The sequence below is a fragment of the Dermochelys coriacea genome, chromosome 1, assembly GCF_009764565.3.
Source record: "Dermochelys coriacea isolate rDerCor1 chromosome 1, rDerCor1.pri.v4, whole genome shotgun sequence".
Classification (NCBI taxonomy): Eukaryota; Metazoa; Chordata; order Testudines; family Dermochelyidae; genus Dermochelys; species Dermochelys coriacea.
Window position 1 is genome coordinate 338,714,957 of NC_050068.2, and position 27,713 is coordinate 338,742,669.

At 43.5% G+C, this 27,713-nt stretch overlaps 1 protein-coding gene across 1 annotated transcript; it reads left to right on the forward strand.

The window, feature by feature from the left end:
- The first annotated feature begins 1,334 nt into the window (after positions 1 to 1,334).
- SEPHS1 (selenophosphate synthetase 1) lies at positions 1,335 to 27,713 on the forward strand. Its single transcript, XM_038418484.2, is given in 13 exon segments — positions 1,335 to 1,491; positions 4,804 to 5,061; positions 7,795 to 7,815; positions 7,818 to 7,897; positions 14,244 to 14,278; positions 14,280 to 14,349; positions 15,367 to 15,415; positions 15,418 to 15,474; positions 15,477 to 15,519; positions 16,417 to 16,507; positions 19,386 to 19,485; positions 21,919 to 22,131; positions 26,404 to 27,713. Coding segments are annotated over 12 exon segments (1,167 nt in total). The 5' UTR covers positions 1,335 to 1,491; positions 4,804 to 4,868; the 3' UTR covers positions 26,619 to 27,713.

Genomic DNA, 27,713 nt, shown 5'->3' on the forward strand with positions numbered 1-27,713 from the left:
AGGCCAGGGATCACAGGGGGTTCACCCCCACTCCCCTCGGGGGTAGCAGGCCAGGGATCACCGGGGGTTCACCCCCATTCCCCTCGGGGGTAGCAGGGCCGGGGATCCCCAGCAGTTGCACCCCCATTCCCCTCAGGGGTAGCAGGCCAGGGATCACCGGGGGTTCACCCCCACTCCCCTCGGGGGTAGCAGGCCAGGGATCACCGGGGGTTCACCCTCACTCCCCTCGGGGGTAGCAGGCCAAGGATCACCGGGGGTTCACCCCCACTCCCCTCGGGGGTAGCAGGCCAGGGATCACCGGGGGTTCACCCCCATTCCCCTCGGGGGTAGCAGGGCCGGGGATCCCCAGCAGTTGCACCCCCATTCCCCTCAGGGGTAGCAGGCCAGGGATCACCGGGGGTTCACCCCCACTCCCCTCGGGGGTAGCAGGCCAGGGATCACCGGGGGTTCACCCCCATCCCCTCGGGGGTAGCAGGCCAGGGATCACAGGGGGTTCACCCCCACTCCCCTCGGGGGTAGCAGGCCAGGGATCACCGGGGGTTCACCCCCATTCCCCTCGGGGGTAGCAGGGCCGGGGATCCCCAGCAGTTGCACCCCCATTCCCCTCAGGGGTAGCAGGCCAGGGATCACCGGGGGTTCACCCCCACTCCCCTCGGGGGTAGCAGGCCAGGGATCACCGGGGGTTCACCCCCATTCCCCTCGGGGGTAGCAGGCCAGGGATCACCGGGGGTTCACCCCCACTCCCCTCGGGGGTAGCAGGCCAGGGATCACCGGGGGTTCACCCCCATTCCCCTCGGGGGTTAGAGGCCTCCCTCGCCCCGGGCTCTCTCCCTCATTCCCCCGCTCTGGCGCCCTGAGTCTCGGCTCCTCTCTGCTCTTCCCTCCCCTTAAAGGGAGGTAGCTGCAGTTAAAGGCCTCTGGCCCCCGTGGGACGCGGAGCCGGGGGGGGATGCGGGGCCCGGCCGGGGCCGGTGTGGGGGAGGGGGTTAACCCGCGTGCGGCGCGGAGCAGTGGGTGGGGGCGGGGGTTAACCCCGCCATTTGCGCCGCGCGGAGCCCGGGGAGGGGGGCAGGGCGCGGGGTTAGCCCCTGGCCCGGGCTGCGCTGAGGCCGTTGCGGGGGGGGTTAACCCGCCGACTCGCGCCGCGCGCAGCCCGTTGGGGGGGGGGCAGGGGCAGGGGCAGGGCCCGGCGGGAGGTGCTGCATGTGTGGGGAGGGGTTAACCCCCCCGCCCGTGAGGCGCGGAGCCCGTGGCGGGGAGGGGAAGGGCCCGGCGTGCGCAGAGGGGGTTTAACCCCCTGTGCGTGGGGCGCGGAGCTGGGAGAGGGATCGTGGAGGGGGGGTAACCCCCCCCCCCCGCCTGGCGGCGGCGGCGGCGGCGACATTTTCATTCAGGCGGCGCTGAGGGAGCCCGGCACGCCCGGTGCATTGTGGGACTGGGTTGGGAGTCCCGTTCGCGGGAGGAGGCGGAGGGAGGGCGAGGAGCGAGCCGGTAAGAGGGAGACCTGGGGAGGGGGGGGGCAAGCGGGGAGATTTAAAGGGGAATCCGCCTCCGCCGTTAAACACCCGGCCCCGCACTGGAGAGCGGGCTCCCCGCGCGGCGGCGGCGGCCCGCCGGGGCATGCCTGGCCCCAGCCCCTGAGCCCGGCCGCGGGAGGGGGCGGGGGAAGGGGATGCGAGGCGCCGCCGGGGCTGCTTTAAAAAAGTCTCGGCGCCGAGGCCGGCAGGCGATGGGTTAAATTTTTCACCCGCCGACATTTTTGCTGCCGCTGGGGCCCCGCGCGGTGGCGTCCCCTGGCCGGGGAGCCTGGCGCGCGCCGCGCCCGGGGAACGTTCCATCCCCGCCGCGCCCTCCCCGGGGCGGCGGCGGCGGCAATGGGGGGCGGCTGCGGTTCTTCGCCTTTAAACGCTGCCCCTGCATTTCTGCTTCCAGCGAAGGGTTAACTCTGCTGCTGCTGACATTTTACCTGCCGCCCCCCCCCCCTGCTCCGCGCACTTTTGCTGCTAATAATTTCATGCGTAAAGGAGATCATTCTCTCCCCCCACCCCTTGCAAAGCTCTGTTTGTAGGAGCCTCCTGTGGGGGGATAGGAGGGGATTTCTGTGTGCATGGTTCTTTCCTATGCACAGCCAGCCAGGCTCCTACACGGCTGCACAAAGAGCAGCAGTAGAGGCCCTTGCTTGCCTTTAAAGGCAGCAGCTTGAAATTTAAGGTGTCCCAGAGCCATGTCTCTCCACAGCCCTCTGCGCTACGCTCCATGGAGAAATGCTTGTTGCAGTTCTTCGCCTTGTAGATACCCCTCACTTGTGTTGCTATTCCCTGTCCTTGGGTTTATTTTGGGTAGGTATCTGGTCCTGTTCTGCAGTCATTTTTTCCCTTGCCACCCTCCAACGTACATTTTTATTTATGGTCTGGGTTGTAGAGTGGCAAGGGTTAAACTCTATCTTTTAATATTTGTCATTGTTTTAAAGTAACAAACATCTGGAGTATGGGGGTGATTTGTTCTAATGGGGAGGGTTGTTTATTTTACAAATATAAATGCTAGAAATGCATGTTTGTGCAGGGTGCCAAAAGTCGCATGAAATTGGATCTTGTAAGGTTGCTTCCATGGCAGTGTACAAAATTATTGCAGGCAGCACATTCAGATCTTCACCAAAGTCTTTTATGCTCCTTTCCGTATTGAGGTTTTTAACTAAATAACTTTGTCACTTGTCTAGTCCAACGTTTATTTTTAAAATCAGGGAATATATTTAAGTGCGTGTATTAGTGCTCAAGATTATGCAAAAAGTTCTGCTTGTTGCCTTTGGCCTCTAAATCCTTTCCTATAGAAGTGGATAGGGGGTGCTAAGAATACACCAGTGTTCCGGTAAGTGAAGGGAAATGTTTCCCCACTTGGAAAACGCTATTATTATTATTATTATTTTTTTTTTACAATTTTTCTGGAAAATATCAAAATATCTTTCCATTAAAAGCCACTTTTTTTCTCCTACTTCTCTCGACAGGTTGTGTTCTAGTTAGTATCCTCTCTGATTGCTAGTCCTTGTTGTCTTGCATTGAAGACAAAAGTTACAACCCAAATGCATTGCTCTTCCAAGACACGTTCTTGTAATGAGCGCTTGGATTATTGCCCAAGCTTGGGTTTTTGAAGATTTGTTTTAAATAACTGACACGCCTCCCAGGGAAGGAGGGAAAACACTGTAAAGAGGAGTTCAGTTCCTAATCAGAAGTTTTCAGGGACTTTAAAACTTGAATTGCCATTCTATACCATAGTCAATAAAATAACATCCCTGAGAGTTTGTAGAACTTTTTAGGAGGCAGCCTTCTGATAAGCCGTATGCTGGGAGACCCAGTTGCATAAGGCTGTAGATTTTTTTTTTTTTTTTTTGAATGGTACCAAATGTCCTGAATAGAGGCTAGTAGTGGTGTTGAACTTTTCAGCTGAACCCAGTAACAACATGATCAGCAGTCAGTCAGTGCTGCCTGTTGAACCCTTTTGATAGGCATGACATTTGCTTTCTAAGACACAACTGTATGTAGGTCACTTTAAATAATTCCAGGAAAGCTTTTTCTCCAAGGAAGATAAATGGCACCATATCCCCACCATTCCTATGTAGAAGTTAAAGGCTTCAGTTAGGCCTCTTATTAGTTTTGGAGTGTGTTGTATGTCTGATTCAGAGTGGAAAAAGAGTTCTAAAATTAGACATGCATTGTTAAGAATTTTATTAAATGAATTTAATCAGTGTCTTTTTACATTAACTTTCTAAGGGGCAGTTTACTCTGATTACATATGTTCAGTTCCAAATAAAGTCCTGAGAGGCATGAACTCTGTTTCTATTGAACAGCTTTCGTGTATGAACATCATAAAATATGCTTTTAGAGGAAATATCCTGATTAAACGTTTTCCCTTTGTAATCCTTTATATTACGAGCACATAGGCCTTCTAGGGAAAATATACTGCTGGTGTGAACAGGTGTATTTCTGCTGACTCCAAATGAGTTGTGTGCTCTTATACCAGAACTGAGCTTGAAATAAAGAGGCTAGTGTCTAAGGTTCTGATCTTGCAGTGAGCTTAAGCTTTGTCTACAGTATGCACCTTTTGTAGCCTGCTGTTTGTCGGCAGGAGAGAGCTCTTCTCCCAACAAGCGGGGGTAGCTTTATCCTGTCAACAAAGCACTGTTTACACTGGCGCTTTTCGTCTGTAAAACTTTTGTCGTTTAGGGTTTGTTTGTTTGTTTTTGTTTTTTTTTAACACCCCAAACGACAAAAGTTTTGCTGACAACGTTCCATTGTATACAAAGCCTTAGTGTACAAAGACCCCTAGGCCTGAGCATGTTGCAGGATCAGGGCCTAAGGCTCCTCTTAGGGATTGTTCCCAGTAACTAAAACTGTAACACTTATTTATCTGTCTCTCTCTCTCTCTGTGTTAAATGGGGTCTGTAGACTTTTTTTTTAATTAAACACTGGTGTGGCATAACTGTAGGGGAAAAGTCATATAATTCCTCTGACTGGCCTGACAGTGTTATAGTTTAAATGTCAAAAGATGGAAAAGGAACCATTCCCTTGTAGCCTCAGGAAACTTATCTGTGGGATATACCCTCCTGTTGTAACAAATGATGTCTGCTCAATGCTTTGCTTTGCTTTTTTTTTTTTAAAAAAATAAGTAAAGAGGGGGGAAAACAACAAAAAGATCCCTCCCCAAAACCTCTACGTTAATATTTTGATATATATTATTTACAGTACATACACTAACTTGCTGTCTTGTAGGTTCTAAGAATTTTCTAATGTTCCCAATTTTTCTAACTAGGTTGATCAGCAGAGAAACCACAAATACGCTTGCTCAAGGTGGGGGGGGAGGTAGCACTCAGAACCATGTCTGTTCGGGAGTCCTTTAACCCAGAAACTTATGAACTGGACAAGAGCTTCCGTCTGACTCGATTCACTGAACTTAAAGGCACAGGCTGTAAAGTGCCTCAGGATGTTTTACAGAAACTGCTTGAGTCCCTACAAGAAAACCATTTTCAAGAAGATGAACAGTTTCTGGGAGCAGTTATGCCCAGGTTGGGTGAGTATTTGTTTCTCTAGTAACAAGCGATACTGTTGTTTCCCTGTTCCATAAACAGTAGATCAAGTTAGCTGTTAGCCTATTAATTTATTTTATTTTAAAATTAAGGTGTTGTCAGATGCATATACATTAACAAGACAGGGATTGTGTCCAGAAATACGAAGGATAAACCTGCGATTGTCATCTTGCTGTACAAGAAAAATAATTTTGTACTGCAATTATTAATATCCTTTCTGCAAAGCACTTAACTATGAAGGGGAAAAAAGGAGCAATGAAATCTCTCTAAAAGTAGAGAGAGCTTATAATATGAGAAGAACAATAGTCTTTTTCTCTAATAGATTCTGTACATGAATTATGTGGAAGTTCAGTAACCAAAATAGTAACAACTGATTTCTAAAAACAACTGTATCCATTTTAGTATTTCCTTGGGTGAATGCAAAATAGATAATTCTGAAACAGTACTATGACTATAGTTGTGGATTTTCCCCCTAAAATATTGAACAGTTTATTTTCTGACTTAAAGTGAAACTGAGAATTGATTGTAAATAATTATCCAGCTCCCAAGTTTAGCCTGCCTTCATTTCTAAATTGAATCCACTGTTGTGAGCCAAAAGGGGGAGGGAGGGAGGGAGGAATCAGTCTTTCAGTCCTCTCATTGTGTTATGTTCTTTATAACTTTTCTGTTCTCCCTGTAGAGGTTTCATGGGAAAGACTGTCTCTACAAGACCTATATGGCTCTTGCCAGATTTGCTTTCTCTTTGGTATTTGCATAGTGATGCAAGGAGAACAGAAAAGTAACCTGCAGAAGCAACCTTCACAGGGAACAGGGTGCGTGTGGGAATTTTGATACCAGCTACAGTACCTAATATTGATACAGATAAATTAGTCAAGACAAAATGTTTAATGACAGGTTTTTAATTCAGTTCATCTGTTTGTTTAGCACTGTGTATTTAGCCTAGTCTCCACAGTGCAAATTTTAGAAATTCTTCCACTTCAGGCTTATCAACTTAGTTGTTTGGGGTTTTTTTTTTTTTTTTTTGAAAATATTTTACTATTATTTAATCTGGCATACAGTGAGCTCACTTTAAACAATTTTAATGTAACTAAATAACCCTTATTAGACTAACAGGTCACAACACTGTTTTCCCAAAGAGGGCAGAATCTGTGAAAATCAATAGAAAGCCAATGTTCCCACTTAAACAAGGGCAATCTTTGTATGAAATATATCTATGAAGTAATTGTGTTTGAGGCTCAGTGGCAATATAATTTAAGAGGACCCATGATAAGAGACGCTCTGAACTCATTTTGGCCCAAAATTTAAATTTTTGTGTCACCTTTTTTTTTTTTTTTTTTAATAATAGAAATGTTTTATTTTAAAAAAAAAAAGGTGCTTGTTTAATTGGATTTAATTAGTCCTCTGCAGTTTTTCAACTGTTTCATGAGAGCTAGAAAGCAAAACTGGCTCTAAACAACAATGAAATTGCTAGTTTAGTTTTTATGGTTCAGCCTTATGAATGGGAAACAATAAATGGGGGGGAGGGAAAATAAGTTAAAAGCTGGAAGGAATTTTCAAAACTTAGTTTTCTCACCTGTGTTGTTAATAGATTTGCTAAGTCTTTTTAAAATGTGCTTTAAGATGAATATCCCTTTAACAAATGCATCAAGAAATGCATTTGGCAGTATTTCTTTTGATGTTTTGTGCTTTAAAAGAAGGCCAGTGACTTCCTTATCCGTGTGTATGGATGGTACTTCTGAGATGCTGTTTGGGAGGAATAATAGGATTTGCAGAATTGGGCCCCTACTCTCACAAGTAGTTATGACTCATTCAGAGTAGTCCCAAATGCAGTCAGGAATACTTCCATGAGTAGGAGAGTGCAGATTTGGGCCACTCGAGCCCTAATCATCTGAGCTGTTATGTATGGCAGAAATGTTTTGCCCCTGTGAAATCCCACTGAGATCGTAGAGCTTCACATAATTACAGAGGGTCCACCTGCGTGAATCAGCTTGCAGGATGAGGACCTAAGATGTGGACTGTAGCACACTTAGCATTTTTTTTTTCCAAAGTGAGGAAAGTATATATTGAGGCTATATAGCCCAACCGCTTCTGTCAGAGTAGTTCAGTTTCGGCATTTTTCTTGGTATGGTTTTATTAGGATGGAAGACCATGGATTACAAAAGCTTGTTTACCAAGGAATGCTGCTACACAATCAGTGATCTCGTGGGTACCAAAAGCTTCGTGCTTGATCTGCAAGGAGGCTATGTGCCTTTGTGATTTGCCATGATGATTGTGATAAATTATTACTGAAGATTAAAACTACTGTTAAAATGTTTTGGCAAGATGGTCTGAGAACAGCCACCTAGCAAACTTGAAGTACGCCTGCTAGGTTTCCCCCCAGAATGATATAATACAGGGCAAACATTTTCAAAAAAGAAGAAACCCCCATCATAATTAAACTTGCCATACATTATTAAATTGCATTAGATTGTAACTCATGGATGTTTAGCTCTTGCATATATAGCTTTCCCACTTCAGTTTCCTGTCCCATTCTCAAGTTTTTCTTCATCTTAATTTGTTTACAATATACCTCCTGAAGGAACAAAATCGTGGTGGTTGCTCCTTTAGCCGTGGCTGTATTTCATAGGCCTGTTTACAAATTCCCTTTTATTGAGAATTTCAGTCATCTAAGGGATAAATTAATTATTCAGTTGATTGATGGTTTCCTGTCCTTGCAGGAATTGGGATGGACACTTGTGTCATCCCTTAAGACATGGTGGTTTGTCTTTGGTCCAGACAACAGATTACATTTATCCCATTGTGGATGACCCTTATATGATGGTAAGTTGCCTAAATTTTGCAATTACTGTATCGCTGGCTTGATTTGTGCTTTCATTAATCTGAGTTGTCTACCGCTGGTGAGAACTTGCTGTCTTGTACAATCAGCCATTGCACTGGTTGGTTTGTCATGTTCTGTGTCTCTCGGAGATGTATGAGACAAAGAAACTCTTTCGATTTCCACTCTCTTGTCATTCCCATATTTGCCGATGCAGCAATGCTTCTAAAGGTGGGAATGTCTGGAGAATAGCTAAGATTAAAAACAAAGTTGCCCCCATACTGCTGTTCAGTGAGTCACTTGGTTGGGAAAGTGCTATCAAGGGAAATGGGGTACTCTCTGAGGCACTGGGGCAAACTGATTCAGATTAAGTAGAAAGCCCTCTTATCCTCTGACCTACTCAGGGACCCAGATTCCAATTAGGATGTTTTCTCGGCTTCTGAAATGATTAGATAAAATTGCAGGACTGGAAGAGCCTAAATAATCATACTTGGCAATTATATTACACTCTTCAACTTCAGAGCTCTTTGCAAAATCACTAGTCTCCCCAACACTTCTTTTTATTGTCTCCACCTTGCAGATGGAGAAATTGAGGTTAAGAGAGATTATGGGCCAGATCCTCACAGGTACTTAGGCACATTAGGTGCCTAAATAGCTGTGAGGATTTGGGCCTACATGACTTGTCCAAGGTTATATAGCAAGTCAGTGGCAGAGTGAGGATTAAAGTCCAGGAACAGTAACTGGATTAGGATTCGTGGCTGGTTTCCAGTTCTGTACTCAGATTATATTACTGCCTCTCTCACAGAAGAGATGCATGTGTTTTTACAGTGCTATGTGTGCTGGTGGTGATCCGTATTATACACCAAAAATTTTTTTAAAGACCATTATTAAGGTTGCAAAGTCAAGCACTCAAAAGTTAGGAAATGCCTGAATTAAGTTGCCTGTGCAACCTTAATACATCTCTCTTGAGCATATGCATTATGCTACAGTCTTTAATAACACGATCACATACAGTAACTTCTCACTTAATGTCCCAGTTGTGGTTTTTTTCGTTGTTACATCACTGATCAATTAGAGAACATGCGCGTTTAAAGTTGCACAATGCTCCTCTATAACATAGTTTGGCAGCCACCTGCTTTGTCCACTGCTTGCAGGAAGAGCAGCCTGTTGGATCTAGCTGGGAGGGCTTGGAACCAGGATGGGCTGGCAGCCCCCAACAGCTCCGGAAGGTCCGTGCAGCAGCTGCCCAGCAGCTATCAATTGCCGGTCAGTTCAGGTGTTTCCGCCCCACACTGCCCTGTGCTGCTACCTGCCCGTTGCTCCTACTGGGAGCCTCCTGCTTGCTGTCCAGGGGGAGGGAGGGAAGAGGGGTGCTGATGTCAGGGTGTCCCTGTCCTTGTCCTGTACCCCATCTCCACAGAGCAGGGTGGGGACACAACAGGGTTCAGGACCGAGGGAGCTTGCTGGCAGCAGCTGCTGTCTCAACTTGTTGATCTACTTAAAAAGGCAATGTACTTAGAGTGGCGTCAGCATACTTAAAGACATGCATTGCCCCTTTAAGTACACTACCCACCCCCCATCCCGGCCCTTTGGAAAGTGGAGGGAGTGGTGTGCCTGTGGGACAGCATGGGTTCATCATCCTATTCATTTTCCACGCGGAATGTTTGCAGCCACTGCCATGTGTCTATTGTGTCTCCCTCCATTCATGCTGCCTTGTAGAGTGTGAGGCTACATTAACAACAAAGTGTTAACCCTTGAGGACTCAGCTGAGTACTAGTTCATCATTTAGCAGTAAGGCATTCCCGGGAAATACCCACCCTCTGACTCGACCACCTCAACCAAGCTTCATGAATGAATGAATGAATGAATGATTGATGTCTTTTGTCTGGTGAAAAATACTTCCCTGGATCCTATCCCCCCCGCCCCCCTTACATTAATTCTATTGGGAAATTGGATTCATTAATCTTTTCGCTTAAAGTAGCATTTTTCAGGAATATAATGACAGTGTTAAGTGAGGAGTTACTCTATTTTTTTTCTACAGCACCTATGCCTCATTCAGAACACAGGATGGACACTGCTCAGGCAGCCTTAATTTTGACATTTCCTAACTTCTGAGTGCTTGACTTTGCAACCTTACTAATGTTCTTTAAACAAAGTTTGTGTGTGATTTTTCTAGGTTTTTAAAAAATGTATACTGAAAAAGCAAATTCCATCATGTGGCATCAGAATGACACCCTTGTGGTTTATCAGCAGAGTTGGAACCTTTAAATCCACCACGCAGACCTCTGCCACTTGAACTAATGGAGTAACTGATATAATAGTAGGTTGTCAAAGCTCTGTATGGACCAGCACTAGAGGGGGATGAGACACAATTTGTCAGTGGATTTCCTAGATGTTGCTGACAGCAGAGGAACAACGAGACTCTGGAATCTTGAGTTCCATTCCAGGCCCCAGAGAGGGGGGGGTCTTGTGTGGATGCTGACTCTTCCAACCATTTCCCCCCAAGTTTGACCCCTTTCTGTCTCATCCTTTCCAACCTGTCCCAGTTCTGTCTCTTCTCAACTCCTAATTCCTTGTTCCAGTCCAAGTCCTCTGCTCCTCCGACATCTCACCCCAGTCTCCTTGTTCAGCCCATCCTAGCCTCCCCCTATGGGCACCCTCAGAGGTTCCAGTTTCCCCTGACTCCCGGTCTTTCCCCTTTCCCACACCCAGTCCCAGTATCCTTGTCCAGCAAGTTCGTTTTCCCACTCCTGGCTCCTCATCCAATCTGTTCTCCTCCCATCCCCTCCCTGTCTCCTTGTCCCAGTCTCTTTGCCTGGCTATTCCCAGTTTTCCATCTGAACCCCAGCTCCTTGTAAGATGTGTATCTCCTCTCTCACCACACACACACTGGTTCCGAGTCTGTCTTCCTGTCGAGGTAGCCCCAGATCTCCCTCCATCCAGCTCCCCCTCCAATCTCAATATTCTCTCTGCCTGCAAGCCACCTGGCTCAAAGTCTCACCTCCCTCCTCTCTCTCCCCTAGAGTCCCAGTCTTACCATACTCCTTGTCTGAATTTGCTCCTTTCCCTCCTATCTGTAGTGAGTCAGAGGCTTACTCCTCCGTGACACCTTGGGGGCACTGAAAGGAGAAATAGGTGCCGTAGTGCTAGTTCCGGTGATTGGTCTCAGCCCCAGCTGGAGCAACCATTACAGGAAAAGCCTTATGAGTCCACGTAGCCCTGAGTGAATCATGGGGCAGTTGCTCTGTGAGGGTAGCACATGATGAGCAGTCTGAGTAATATTAGGAACTGTGAGGGGAGGTATGGATGGATATATTATATATATATAAAAATTATTTTTTCTTCCAAGGGCTTATAACTGGGACAAAATTTGGGTGGATTTTTTGGTTAGCAAAAGGCTCATCTCTGACACAAAGGCCACCCCCTGCTGCCAAATTTCAAGTCCTTGCTTCAAAGCATGGGGATGCTAGAGTCGTTTCGAAGTAAGAGTTGCAATAATTTTTAACAGGGACAAACATTTTTTGTAGCCTTATTTTGGAAATGGCTGAACCATTTTTGGCTGAAACTTTCCAACATTCAGCCTGAGGGCAGATACAAGGCATGTAGAGTTTCAGTCCAAATGGTTATAGTTTGACAAAGTTATAAGCCTGAGGTGGGGAAACTACGGCCCGTGGGCCACATCCAGCCCGCAGGACCGTCCTGCCTGGTCCCTGAACTCCCAGCCAGGGAGGCTAGCCCCCAGCCCCTCCCTCACTTCCCCCTCCCCTGCAGCCATGCCACTGCGCAGGCAGAACTGCTTCCACCTGCCCACCTCCCAAGCTTTCCAATAAGCCTGTTCTGCCGCTCTAAGTGGCATGGTAAGGGGATGGGGGAGTTGGATAAGGGCAGGAGGTCCCAGGGGGCAGTTGGATGGGGCGGAAGTTTGGGAAGGGGTGCGGTCAGGAGACAGGGAGCGGGGGGAGGGGTCCTGGCAGACGGGGTTGGATAGGGCGGTGGGGTCTTGAGCGGGCAGTTAGGGATGGGGGTCCCGGGAGGGGGCGGTCAGGGGACAAGGGATGGGGGTTGGCTGGGTCAGGGGGCCTGTCGGGGCGGGGGTTTGGATAGTGGTTGGGGCAATCAGGGGACAGGGAGCAGGGGGGGTTGGATGGGGGTTGGTCTGGGGGGCGCGGTTAGGGGCAGGGGTCCTGGGAGGGAGCGGTCAGGGGACAAAGAGCGGGGAGGGGGTTGGATGGGTCGGAGGTTCTGAGGGGGGACAGGAAGTGGGAGGGGGCCAGGCTGTTTTGCGGAGGCACAGCCTTTCCTACCGGCCCTCCATACAGTTTTGCAAGCCTGATGTGGCCCTTGGCCCAGAAATTTTGCCCACTCCTGTTATAAGTTATTGAAACAGCTCTTCTAATGGGAAGTGTTGGAGGGAGCCATAAATAATAGGCAGAGTGTTTTACAAGCCACCTCAAGCGGAAGAGAGAGTCATGTTTTAAGTACAGGAGCAGAAGAGAGCTTTGTTTTCATGAGTTGTCCTTACTCCTAAAAGTAGATCTATTTGTTTCAATGGGACTAATCATATGGCTAAAGGTTTGCAGGGTGAAGCCCCAGATAAACATCCAAGAGCTTGGACACTTATACCCAGGCTAACCACAATTATGAACCTTCTGGTGTTTGCCAATACTGGAGGCAAAGTAAGTGTGTTGTCAAGTTTTTCTTCACCTCAGTTTTCTCAGACTTGAGATCTGTAATTCCTGAGTGTGTCTCCCTGGGGTTTTACCTATTGGCAGGGTATGCATTGACCTCCTACCATTAAACCAGAGAACTGTTGTCATTGTGGTTTTGAAAACCTTATCTCTTGTTCTTAAGAGAGCATAAACTAGCGGCTTGCTTGGTAAACACTGAAGATAGTGCTTAATAGTTTGATAATCCCTGTACAGAAAGGAAAATGACATGTTTGAGCCTCCTTACGAAAGCTTATGCCCAAATAAATTTTAGTCTCTAAGGTGCCACAAGGACTCCTCATTGTTCTTAAAAAACTAGCAGTGGATCTCCTTGGAGCCATTCAGTGTGCATAGTGAGCAAGCCTTTTAAAATATTTAAAATACTCAATTATATTCCAGTTTCAGATATATGCAGAAGGCCCCGCTAACCTCCGGGGGAGCTCTGTGTGTGGGCTGAAGTGGGATGATGGTTCATTGTGGTCACATTGTATGGCATAAAACAGTATGCTCAAAAGATGAGCTGGGCACCTTCTAGTAAAGTGAGAGTCATGGTCTTTGCTTCAAAGAGCTTGCATTCTAATATAACTCTTACAATGAAGATTTGCACTTTAGTTTAAATATTTTTTTCCTCTGCTTTCTATCTAGGATTTTTTTTTCTTTGGCCCAAACTGTTGTGTTTAAATATGTGGAGCAGTTATTTTATCATATTAAGGTTTTGGGGAAATTGCAGAAATATGGATATTAAAAACATAGGGTCAGATTCTGTTCCATCTCTATAGATGTAAATCCAGATTAACTTTAATTACTCCTGAGGAAATTCTGTGACAAAAAAATTAAAATTCTGTGCCTAAAAATTATACGTAACAATATTTCTCTTTGCTTTCCTGCCATTTTCTGCAGGGAAGCATAGGAATTCTGTGGGGGAGGGAGCTGTTTTTTGCGGGTGCGCAGTTGCGCAGAATCCCCCCAGGAGTACTGTATTAAAGCCTGTGGAGTTACCCTAGACCTACACCAATGTAACTGAGAACAGAATTTGGCTGATGTTGTAGGTTTGTTTTGACATCCCTTCCTACTAGGCATGTTCTTCATCAGAGAGCTCAGTGTCTTCAGCTCTGATTCTTCATCAAGCTATCTCCTCTCTGCTCTCTACATTCTGACAAAAACTGTTTTGTAGGCATATAGGCCTTTGGTTATGTCTGCCTAAGTGCATTAGGTCCTGAGTGATATCCATCAGTAGTTTTGCACAGGTATAACTGATGGGAACTTAGTAAACAATTCTGAGATAATGTAAAATAAGGATTAGAATCCAACTCACTGCCTCATAGCAATGCTGGTTCTGGAGGGCTAACAGAATCAGAAAGCAATATAAACTTTATGGGGTTACATCCTCAGCTGATGTAAATTGGCATATTATAGCTCCATTGACTTCAGTGGACGTATGGAGGAACTGAGCACATTGTTATTAAAGAGAGAAACTCTGATTTAGAGTGGAGGCAGGGAGCAGGTCTGTGGAGTGAGAACATGCCAGTTTTACAATCTCCTAGTATAACCATGTGTTAAAGACTAGAACTGTCCTGTTCATGTGAAGCGTTATCTAAACATACGGAATATTGATCTGGATTTTTTTGTCTTTGTTTCTTTGCAGGGACGTATAGCCTGTGCCACTGTCTTAAGTGACCTTATGCTATGGGGTCACAGAATGTGACAACATGTTGATGCTCCTTGGGATCAGTATAAAATGACAAGATAGGGTAAGGTCCATGAGATTACTGTGAAACAAATGAACCCAAATAACTATACCTGTCAGTGTGTTACCCTAAATGATCATTTAGCTTTGCAGTATACATGTTAATGCTTTTTTCCTCAAAGTTTTGGGCCTTTTTAAAAGGGACTCGGTGGTGGTTTCATAGAATGCTACTCCTAAAATCAGTTACTTGCATATTGATAGGACTTCTGTGTCTGTTTGCCAACAGGCTGGTCCTGAACAGCTCTTCTCTGGCTGCACATTTTCTGCCAGTACTTTAGTTGTCTTCTCCCAAACAGTGTCCCTGTTCCTGCTCAGCCCTGTACGGTAGGGGCCCGAGACAGCTCTTGAATACCATGTTGATAGGTGTGGTATAAGAACTTGCATAGGTACTCTCTGGGGTCTTTTGGGCCAGCTGTTGTCGTGCTTCCTTTGAAGCCCTACTGATCTGGTGCCAAAGAAAGTGAGGTGGATTTTTGGAAACTACCAGCATCTGTGGCAGATGGCAGAGCAGAAAAAGAGCTGCCCTCTGGGAGGAAGAAATGACCTGGGACCCTGTGGTTGCTCAGCTGGGTGGGATAGTGGGAAGCAGAGAATAGAGAGCAATCTTTTTCAGGGACAGGGGCCAAATTCCTCTTCCCCTATGGCACTAGCATCCTGTGGCTGCACCAGATTAAACAGAAGGAGGATGTTCTGAATTTGCAGACTTTTCTTCAGTCCATAAGGAGCAGAGACTTGGATCTATGTGATCCTGCTTATGTCCCAGCTTTTTAGCTCCTGTGTGACCTTTTGGGGATGTTTCCTTCAACATTTTACAAGGAACTGTGAATCCATGACAGTACTTTGTGGAATGTCAATTCCTGGAGACTAATGTTTTTTTAGGGCTTGATCCAGCTTCTGCTGAATGAGAATCTTGCCGTGGACTTCTGTGGGAGCGGATTGAGTTCCTAATGCCCTGATCCATTGTGAAATGAGGTAAATGCTGCTAAAAGGAAACGCTGACCCTCTGTATTTTGATCTACAGGAAAGGGACAAAGTGATGCCTCTAATTATCCAGGGTTTCAAAGATGCAGCGGAGAGGCAGGAACATCTGTGACTGGTGGCCAAACAGTGTTAAATCCTTGGATTGTTCTAGAGGAGTGGCCACTACCGTATGTCAGCCTAATGAATTTATAATGTAAGTTAAATCACTGAACAAAATTGCATGGTGCCATGTCAAAGGGTTAAATAAAAGTGTATTCTCCTCTTTAATACCATATCATGTTCTTTATTTTCATTTTTCCTGATGAATAAAGATGTATTTCTCAGCACTTGGGTACTCTTGTGATGGATACCTAGAGATATCTAAGATTGCTGCCAACATCTTTCGCACTGGTTTTGCTTTTTCAAAAGAGCGTTGTGCTCATATATGCTCCTTCCAAGAGGAAAATTAAGTTTTGGAATCTTTATATCTGAATGATAGTTGGAGATGGCTAGCCTGGCTTTTAAAAACTGGTTAGGATGCTGATTTTTTTTAAATGGTATCTGAACTACCATATTAATGCTAGTTAAGAACACAAGAAATGTCACACCAGTGCTGTTCTTACAGTTTTCAGGCTATCTATTACTTTGTACCAACATTGGCCAATGTTTGAATGCTATGGAGGAAGGTATAATACTCCTTCCCTGTGTGGAGTATTATACCATAAGAAGGAATTTCTTATGCCCCCAGCTGGTGATTCAAGTATGCCTTGAATTATGAGGACTGATAACATGTCCTTTGTTTCTTCTGTCCTAATGTTCCCAACAACTTAATAGGAAAAAATGCATGATCTTATGCAACTGCAGGCACTATCCTTTATATGAAGATCTAATCTCCTTTTAAATATATTCATAAGCTCTCTGCCTCAATAATATCCTGTGACAGCAAAACCCACAGGGTAATTATATGGGGGTTTTTTAAGTTGTATATGTCTTCTAAAAATATCAATTTTAAGTGCAATGGAATGTATGGTACTGTGAAAATATTTCCAACCTAATACTCCTATTCAAGTGTAAATTTCACTTTGTAATTATGTGAACACTTCGTTTGCAGGCCAGACAATGCAGTGCCAGGAGATGTGCTTGTGTTGACTAAACCCTTGGGAACGCAAGTGGCTGTAGCTGTCCACCAATGGCTAGATATTGTGAGTAAACTGCTTAGAATGGGGTGAAGTGTCAGAGATATTGCATGAAGGGCCACAACATTTTTAAATTGGAACACTCTCTAGTTTTAAGTAGTATTTAAGGGGATTGCTGTCTTATCCCTTTCCCCACACCCTGTGTCTGCCTTTTGTGTTTAGATTACAAGTTCTTCCAGGCAGGGATTGTCTGCTACTCTGTTTGTACAGTGCCTAGCACAATGGAGTCCATATTTGGTTGGTCCTTAGGCACTACTGTACTAAACGTGATCTGGATGCCTGTCGATGAACAAAGCACTTGACCTCCTGGGTGAATTACTGTCCACATTGACTTCAGTAGGGCCAGGATTTCACCCAGTGTTCATGGACTTTCTGTATGTGGGTACATGAAAATATCTCTAGAGTCCATATATTACACTTTGAGTTTAAGAAAATATCAAGAGTTGCACTATGTACGTGGAAATATTTCCATGTGTACTTAAGGCAAACATGTAGCTACTGAACTGAAAAGTGATTGATTGTAAAATTGGCATCTGTTTGTGATTTGGCTCTCGTATGTCTTCAGAATTACCACTGCTTAGTTTGCATTTTAAAAAGATGCATTTTTATTATTATGGGGATTGCAGAGCCAATAGACTGGCAGAAGCGTGAGCCGATATCTAATTTGCTTGGGTGTCGGCCACTAAATTGCCAGATGTATTCTAATTCCAGAATCTCTATTTTAGCAAAGGGGGTGTGGGGTGGGAAACTAGCTTGATTTCCCCCCCCCCCATAGAGCCTAGATTAAGTCTGAAGAATGGGCAGCTAGAAAAAACGCTTATTTTCTCTCTCAAATAAAAGAAGATCTAAGGTCTGATCTTGCAATCTGCGTAGCTGCAGAGTCCCACCCATGCCAATCCGATCTCAGGATGGGGGGCCTGAGAGAAAATACCTAATGTAAAAGTCATTGGTGGGAAATAAACATGAAACAGCAAGGTGACCTTTTTATGGTCTCTTTTCTGACCGTAATCTCACTTATTGACATGTTTCACTGACATAGACTCACAAATGAAGGCTATTCTGAAGTGCCACATATTTCAAGTACTTTTAATTTTCCTTGACTGTCAACCAAAGCACTTTCTGCTGTGGAAAAACAGAGGCAGAAATGTATATCTTTAATTGTGAGCAAAAGAAAAATTCTGTTGAGATTGCACCACCTCTTTTGTTCTTTTTTTAAAAAGAAGAGAAAATGGAGATTACCCATCACATTTATCTATATATAAAGCTTCTAAAGGGTTATTACTTTATATTATTATATAAATAGATTCTTTAGTACCAGAAAATGCTTTGAAGAGAGACTGTACGGTACAGCAACTTTTGTACAGGAAAGAAAGGAAAGCTTTAATATGGAGATTGATTAGAGTAAAAAGTGAGCTAAAACATTAAATGTGGTAAAGAAGTAGTGAAAGGTTCTTGCAGAGTATAGCTATAGGGATAATGAAGTGGAAGGATGTTGTATTAGGAGATATGAGTGGGCTTTGTGTCATTCATAGGCAAAAATGAAAAGGAAGATTTTAGAGTGAGAGTTGAGGATAGGAAATGATGCAGGGAAGATCTGCAGCCCACATCTTCCTCCTTCAGTTGTGTAGTCGCAGGGAGTGGAGCAAAGATTGAAGAGTATGGAGTGGGATTGCTCTGACTTGCAGATATCTAAGATGGGTCAGTACTTGATTGGGAGAATTTACAAATGAAACTGTGCGCCACAGGAAGTGGTGGTGATGATGATATTGGTAGGTGGAATTCTCTTGAGTCATTACCAAACCAGTGCTCTGAAAAGTACTCTCCTTCAGATATTGGTTACTACCAATGTCCACTAGTGGTTATTAATGATTGTATAGATCTTCTTATAAGAGTGTTAATTGCAATGTCCTGACCAGATTCCATCTTGGAAAATTATTATTTTCATCTATTCCAATTCTCTCCCCTGGTTTTTCATTACATATGCTTTTCACTTCCAATCTTAATCCTGTTTTGTTTCAAAAAGTTCAGAGCAACACTACAAATCAACTGTTAATCTAGATATGGCATTATTTCCAGTAATGAATTAAGTTCTGTTTATTGAGTATCCGTTCATGAAGTGTTTTGGGATTGTTTGGGATGAAAGGCACTATATAAATACACGTTGTTGTTAGCACATGATGTCAGAAAAGGATGGAATGTGGAGTAAATCTATGAAAACATTTGGAAAAAGGAAGGTAACTTTAAAATGGAGGTGAACCTTACAGGATGATATGATCCCAGCTTGCTAAAATGAGCATGCTCTCCCCTACAGTGCTCAGAACTGAGAAACAATGAAAGATCATTTGAAACTCTTACTGTCAGTCCTGAGTGTTGACCTCTTGGGTACTGGTGGCCCAGCCTTCTTGGTGGAGAGTTGCCAGCTGTGGAATTATTCCCTTTTTGTCCAAAAGTGCCTTGGTTTGCTAGTTGTTGGGGCATGTTGTAAGGTGCATCTCTTTTAATCCTGCATGAGCTCTCTCAGAGGGAGGTATTTAAAGGATAGATTACCATACTGCATCTGCACACAAAGGGCAGTGTAAAATATGTATAGCACTTAAATGTTGTCTAATAAATCTTTAAATACAATGCCCTATGAACTGCAATATCTAGGCACAACAGGGTAACCAAATATAAATGGAGAAACTTGTTTTATATTTCTGCAAATGTAAAAACATTAGTAAAATATCACTGACTTTAAAATGTTAGCCCCTTAAAAATTAAACTAAATATTCAAGAAGTGGAAGTACATCCTGGATTACAGTTGCATGTATTTGAATGCATTTTAAAACACACATCTACAAAACTAAGAAAATAAACTAAATCATGCCTCTCCTTCTACCAATAGCCAGAAAAATGGAATAAAATAAAGCTAGTAGTAACTCAAGAAGATGTGGAGCTAGCATACCAGGAGGCAATGATGAACATGGCAAGGCTCAACAGAACAGGTATGAAGAATGAGAATGTCCTAGAGGTCTAGGTTGTTTAGATTTGGGTTTGGGTTTGCTTTCCACATTTGATTTCAGCTGTCTGCATTGGGGAAATAAGCTACATCAGCTCAGCCTCTCATCTTTAATCTGTTCAATGTTCATGAAGCAAAATTAAAAGACCCCGGTTAATTATATAGCAAAGGCACACATGGTGCTTGAGATGAACATTTTCCTGGTGAATGAAGTAAATAACATGAGTTAGAGCAGCGTTTCTCAATTGGGGTTCTGTGGTCCCATGGAGGGCTGTGAGCTGTTTCAGGGGGTCCATGGGGCCCATGGCTGAAGCCTGGAGCCCCAAGTGTCAGTGCTTCCTGCAGGGCTAATGCCCAGAGGTGCAGGGCTGAATCCTGGAGTTCTGGTGCCCCCACCAGGGCTGAAGCCCCAAGCCCATGGGTGAAGTTGCGGGGAGCATGGAGGGGAAGGGGGTTGCTCCCCCAAACTGCAGTACCTTAAGCAGAGTGGGGCAAACCTGGGGTCAGCTCCCCCTCTTCCTCCCTGTCCCCCAGCACCCCCAAGGCCCCATCCCCCAGGCAGAGTGGAGGCTGGAGCCAAGCAGTGCAGGGCAGGTGCTGCTCTGTCTGGTGCCATGGAATGGGCAGCCGCAGCGTTCCCCTGTCTCCTGCTGCTGGGGTCCAGGGTTGCGGCTGCTCCTCGGCTCCCAGCTCTGTTTGATTGCTCATGCAGCCAGTAAGAGCCACCCAGGTGAGGGTACCTGACTCCGGGGCTGGCAGAGCCCTCGGGGAGCAGCAAATGCGGGGGTGGGGGGGCCCTCCTGGCACACAGACCCTAACTACCCCTCTCCCTGCACCCTCAGCCACCCCCTTGTCTGTATATAGCCCCTAGCTACCAACAGCCTTCATTGCACACAGCCCCTAGCTTCCCCTTGCCTGCACCCTGAGCGGTTTTCAAACTTTTTGAGCTAACTTTCCTCCCTCTGAGTTGTTTATAATTTTTGGTTGTGTCCCAGACAGGCTGGGTGGCCTGCTGAGGTGAGTCAGGGGTGGAGGTGGCACAGTCTTCCCCAGGCCCTGCCAGACACAGCTGGCCCAAGCCCCGCTGGGCCCTGCCCCCACAATATGGAAGTCAAACTACGCTTCTACCCAAGGCACCCTCCGCGCTGCCCCCCCACTCCCCATCGGCTGGGCCCTAAAATTTTTATAGACTATTGGGGTGGCCTCAGGGGAAAAAAGGTTGAGAACCCCTGAGTAAGAGAATATTTTAAAGGGAAATTGGGGTCTCTGCTGCTGCTTTGCTTTTTTTAATTTTGCATTTCTCTATGATGCCAAATGAAGCCCTGAAAGTAGGGGTGGTCAAAACTTTAAATTTTAATTTTCACAAAAACTTTTCAAATTGATAATGATGATGATTTTCATTTGTTTTGAATTCAAAAGTTTGTTTCAGGATCTTTTTCCCTTGCGCCTCTTCCCCCATCTCATTTTCTTGCTTCCCCACCCCCTCCTGCTCCCTTTTTCCTGCTGGAAAAAGTGGTATGTCAATTCTTTCCTTTAGTGTTTGGGGCTTTTTTAAAAAATTTTTTACCATAGAAATAGCAAGCAGTGTGTCCCTATCTTTTTGTTGGACATCTTTTTTGAGGGGGATAAAACTGAATATGGGAGTTTTTTAAGCTTTAATTGAGGGTGTTGGGATGCTTTAAAAATCTCTTCTCTTCTCACTTTCTCAGATTTTACTTCCCTGGTACTTGCCTTCCCGTTCCAGGAAAAAATAGACTAGATGACCTGCATTTCTAATGTAAAAAACCCCTCTCAAATCTTGTTCATACATCCGAAAGCTCTTAAAGAGGGCAAAACATTTTTCTCGCTCCCCTTTGTGTAGGTCACCTTCAACAGCATTTAAACGCTCTTAACTAAAGCTATTGTCCTGCATGTGAAAATTCCTTTTTACCAGCCAGGAGCTTGGCAATTACAAATGCCCAAGGATTCCGTGAATGCCTAGGTGGGGAGGCTAGAACATTATGGAGTTGGCTCTGCTTGTCTGTCTCTACTGCCTGACCTGTACGTGATCTCTTCTCTAAGCCCTCGGAATGCAACGCACAGGTCTCATATTAAAAGTTCTGAAGTAAATTTTGAAACCAACAAACCAATTCAGTCTGAATCTGAACCTTACAGCTAATGGGCCAAGCCAAAATCCGGGGCACTCAACACCTCCATCCCCAAATGTTGGGGAAACTTGGATCTGGCACCATTAGCACTTTTATATAACATGCTCATAAATATAATTCAATATAATCTACTCAAAGATTTGAAGCTTGATGGTTTTTATTAGAGCAGGGAGGTTACATATTTATTTTTTTAAAGGTCTGTAACACCATTTTAATTGTCTCTGTCACACTGTGTAAGTGTTACTTTCCCTGTTTTGTTTTTTCTTGTCAAGCTGCCGGACTCATGCACACTTTCAATGCACATGCAGCTACAGATATCACAGGATTTGGAATCCTGGGGCATGCACAGAATCTAGCCAAACAACAACGAAATGAGGTGTCCTTCGTTATCCATAACCTTCCTGTCCTAGCCAAGATGGCTGCAGTTAGCAAAGCATGTGGCAATATGTTTGGCCTCATGCATGGGACTTGTCCTGAGACGTCAGGTGAGTGACTTATTTTTTCCCTTCAGAATTTCACATTATTCCAGATGTATAGCTACAAATAACATGTGTTGAGTTCTGAATGGTGTTACCAGGTTGGTAAGAGTGTTAGCCATACAGCTGCTCACAATTAACTTTTTCAGCCTGTGGGGAATATCTGAAACATTTAGCATTTACAGTTAGTGATGGTTCTGAATTTCTTTAAAATTTTATTTCTTTTAAAATTACAGATCAGTGAATATTTGAATTTGTACATAGCCAGCACTTCATTTTCTCAAAAGTAACACTGCCTGCAATGCTACTGCCAATCAAATAAGTATTTTGTATTTTTCTTTTATAAATCTGTGTATGAATTTTAGTGCGGGATTGCCAACCCCAGAGACTAAAGCTGTCATTCTATCCGTACATAGCACAAGCATCAACAGTGCAGGTTTATTCCCCCACTGCCCTGTGAATGTGTCACAAACCTGACCTGGAGATATTATCGTTAGTAGTGAGAAAGGAATTCAGTCTCTAAGACCCATTCAATACTTGGTCTCTCTAGAGTCTGTCAAGTAAGATGCGGATTGTAGTGATGATTTTGTCATATTTTGCATTCATCTATTAGAAATTAGGCTGATAAAACCAAATTCATTTCACATAAGCCTCTGAACAGCCATCAGGTGGCACCAACTGTTGGTCACTACCTCCTAGAGGTGCATTTGAACTGGAGACTAGGAGGTAAACAGCTCTGTATCTTGTTAATTCCCTGGCCATATAGCCTCTCGGAATAAGAGCTCTTTTCTTCTCCTTGAAGTTTCTCTACTTCATTTTTCCTCTTGGTCTCCCCTTCTGTTTCTTCACTCACTCACTCTCTTTCCCCCCAACCCCCCCCCCCCAAAAAGTATTATTCAAGTTCTCTGCAGAAAGAGGGCCCCTGAAAGCAAAACATAGTCTGAAGATCTGGAAAGAGATATCCCAATGAGAGCTATAAACTGCCTAGTGAATATGCAACTTGCTGTAATATGTTCAATTGTTCTTTAGCCATAAGTGTTTAAAGAGAAGCTCTGTCCTGGGGAGACTTTGTGGTTCAAATGTTTAGGATATGGAATATGATCCCTTTCAAGAGTTCAAAACCAGACCCAGTCAGTACAGATGAAAAATATCATATAGTGGCTGGCTGAGGATCTATGTGAATGTGTTTGCCAGTCTGAGTCCCTTTCTTGATGGACAGATACCTGCATAACAAACACCACCTCAAATGGGACTAATTGCTACCTTAGTTAGCAGTTACAGAGAGGCCAAACACTGAATGGAGACTGAATTGAACAACCTTACTCTTTGATGCGCTTCCCTCATGAGTGAGAGGCTGTGGTATACAAACCACTGCGCTATCCCTGCTCTGTAAATAGAGCACTTCTATCTCAGGGCTGTCCATCCCACACCTTGGGCCAGCACTGTCTTTTCCTGGAAAAGATGAAACCCTGGAAAACAAATTAGATGATTCATAAGGAAGGTGTGTGTCTCAAACTCTGTTGTGAATTCCTTTCAAATGGCTTCTCCATGATTTACATTCAGTGTAGATGTGGATGGATGTTGCTTGAATACCTCTTGCCAGTTTTCCACCTATTTATGGACTTGGATTTGACAGGTGTTACAGAACACATGAATTGGACTTTATGGATATTTGGAGCATTTCCTGTATTTACTTGCAGGATAATTGGAGCAGTTACCTGTTGTTTTTTCTTAAATTTCCTGAAATATTACATCTGTAGCTTCATATTTTGCAAACAGATTTTTGTAGCAGAGTACAGCAAATGATGGAAAGCACTCATAACAGCTGTTTCTTGAGTATCCACCAACACCAGTGTTAGGGTGGCATGACTTTAATAACACATAGGAGTTGGTGACATATACCTGGCCAGCACACTGGGGGGGTGTTCAGATGAGAACTGTTTTCAGTGGAAAGAAAAGGAGTACTTGTGGCACCTTAGAGACTAACAAATTTATTTGAGCATAAGCTTTCGTGAGCTACAGCTCACTTCAGCTCACGAAAGCTTATGCTCAAATAAATTTGTTAGTCTCTAAGGTGCCACAAGTCCTCCTTTTCTTTTTGCGAATACAGACTAACACGGCTGCTGCTCTGAAACCTGTTTTCAATGGAAACTTGCAAATAGCCTCAACTTATGACATCTCTATTTCTAAAGATCATAAGGTAGATTTATCATTGTCATACGATAGCAGGATAGGTAACTAACAGGAGGGGCTGAGGGGGAAAATTGATGAGTGCAGGTTACTTCCTTGTACCTTTATTAATCATTTGTCCTACTGTACTTCCCACCACTCCTCCCTTTTGTTCAATTGGTATGCAACTTGCATTTGGCATTCAGTGAACAACTTATGTTGTTTTATTATTTAAACTTATTCTCTGACCCATTTGCATCACCAATGAAGTAACTGTTGAATTTGAACCAGAGACTTCCATGGGAATAGCACTTGCTTCCCCCAGGGATTAATTTGGCCCATTATGTTTGGAATAGTTTAAACATCATGGTGTGTTTTTTTGCCTTTCTGCTTTTGTTGCTTTTGTTTAAAGATAGACACAGAAGAGTGAATATCTTCAAATGCCTGGGAGATGTAGGTGTTTTCATGTGTAGCAGACATAGTGAGTCCACATTGCACCTAGAAATAATGTTTACCATATATTATTTTTTAATTACCATTACTACTGAAAAGCTGCTTCTTCTGCAGCCTTAAATTAAAGATGGTTTCTGTTCCATGTAATTTCTTTCCCTTCTTGCATATATCGGAAGAGCATCTTGTACATGAAGATACTCTGTATGCACAAAAAAAAAAATCTGAAGTCCATGGCATGCTATTAGCCTGCAGCTATACCCCTACAAGCTGTGATCCATAAGATCACACAAGATAAGTAGGATTGGCACACTTTTTTTTAAAAGAGCTCAAAGAAACTCCTGTGTACTCTGGAATGTTTGTGGGTGATTCAGTAGATGGTGCTCTGCTCCCAGAGTCTCTTTTAAATCAGTGACCTGCTATGATGATAGTGGGCACTCTGCTGCTGGATGTGCCATCCTAGATTAGACATAAGACCCAAAGTCTTTACTATTTCTGGTCACTTAAGATACTGTGGCATTTTTCATAAAGGTAGGCGTGCCCTGGCTAAAGTCTTCAGGGACTATCCATTTTCTGTACCAGAGGGTTGTGTGAGATTGCTATGTATTGAATGTGGTGGTAGTTTTAATAACGTATCAATTCCTATATGTCTCTTCCCTATCATCAGGTGCTGTGAAGGTTTGATTAGTAAAATCAGCTTATTTACAGATCTTTTTATGGCACTTATTGACATAAAATCTGATCACTTCACATACACTATTAGATTTGTCTTCACAACAGCACAATGAGGTGGGAAGTATTTTCAGCTTTTTACACATAAGAAACTGAGGTACAGAGAAATGAATTACCATGTCCAAGGTCTCACAGGAAGAACCCAGATCTCCAAAAATCCATTCCAGTACCTTTCAATGCACTGAAAAAGGATGGTCTTGCAAGTAATAGTTGAAAGAAAGGTGTTGAAGTACCATGGTTTTCCTATTTTTACTAAGTGAATGATAAATATGCTGCTTTCATTAGCAAACAGTATTATTTTCAATCAATAATGAGCATGTGGGAGAGGGATTTCTGGAGAAGACTGTATATTTGAAAACGCTATTCACATAAGCAACCTTATGAAAATCGGAGAGACCAACTGAGCAAGACTTGTAGGGTCCTACCTGGACATAACTTTGGGTCACATTCTGACATCTTTACTCACCTTGAACAGCACCTTACTCCGTGTGAGGTTCCAATGAACTCAGTGGAATTATTTGAGGATTAAGGTGCTATGCACATGGGAGTCAGGGTATCAGAATAGGGCCCTTTATTCATCATAATGATTATATGTGAATTTTTAGTAGGGGTGAGTTGCAATATTTGTTGTTGTTTTGCCATGCCTTTGTTGTGTTTCAATATATCTTTTGTTGCCCGTAGCATGTTGCTAACTTTTGCAGTGCATATTTGGTTACACTTACATTATTTATAACCATAAATTTAACAGTAAGTTTCATGTTTTACAGTGACAGCAGAAAGACCTCCACCAAATCATCTTCTGCTGTCCTTATTCTGCCAGAGAACCTATGAAGTCAATAAGAGTTTGCCTGAATAGGGGCTGCAGGGTTCTAAATGTTTTGATGTTGAAATGCAACCAGAAGTTAATGTGCTGATCCTTTTTCTTTGCAGGAGGTCTCCTTATCTGTTTACCACGTGAACAGGCAGCACGTTTCTGCGCCGAGATCAAATCTCCAAAATACGGCGAGGGTCACCAAGCATGGATTATTGGGATTGTAGAGAAGGGCAATCGTACTGCCAGAATAATAGATAAACCACGAATCATTGAAGTTGCACCACAAGTGGCCACTCAAAACGTGAACCCGACACCTGGTGCCACTTCTTAATCTAGATAAAATAGCTATTTGTTTTGTTTTTAAATAGATCTATTCCTTTATCATCCTACAACTTAAAGAACTGTAAAAAGAAAAAAAAAAAAAAACTTCATTGTGTCTGCACATCTGATGGCCTTAGGTCAGTTTGAGTGGATACAATTAATAAAATAAAATCCATTGCCTTTTTTTCCTGTTACATTAACTGAAGATGCACCTAATCTTGAGGCAGCTTCTGAGTTGAGAATTATATTGTTATCCAATACTGTTGATTCATTTTGAATCTTTAGACACTTATCTCTTGCCGCATAGGCTCTTTTTAAAGGTGCTTTCACGTAGCACAGACATTACCAGTAGTAGTGTCAAATAGCAGTGTGTGTCCTTTCATTATATGTATATTTATCATTGTCTAATTTTGGATGCCTTGAATGATATTCTGGAAAGGCAGTAAATTGATAGGTGACACAGTGAGTATACTCAAGTAGTAAGAGGGTTGCATGATTACATTCAATCTTTGATTTGTAAAGTTTAGTTTTACTCAACAGCATCTACAACCCTGGACATTGCTTGGTAGCACACTCTGTTAAACAAGCAAGTGCTAACTTTGCATGGAAAGCACTTCATAGTTGAAGGAGAAATTTTAATTTCATTATTTGTAGACCTGACAATATTTACTGTATTATCAATAATTGTTTTCTTTATTGATAGTAAGGAAAAAATAATAATTGCTCAGTTTTGCAACATGATTGGATGTGCTATAGTGCAACAAAGGAATTGCAGACCAAAAGGAATTTTCTGTATAATATTCATTTACAATTCACTATATAATTAACTACACAAATAATTTTTAAATATAATCACTTTAAAAACAAACCTCTGTTCTGTGGATGGTAGTGTTTAATACATTTTACATTTTGTATAGTGATTACAAGCCTTTTTTGTTTAAAATCAGCAGCTGTTTAGTATATTTTTAGTATTTTTGTTCTTTGCTCAAATACCTTTTGTGAACGCTTCTGTGATCTGTGTTTAAAATCTACATTGCCAACTTTGCAGCTTGAACTTAAGCTTGTTATTCAAATAAATATTTAATTTTTTTTTATTGCTCTTGTA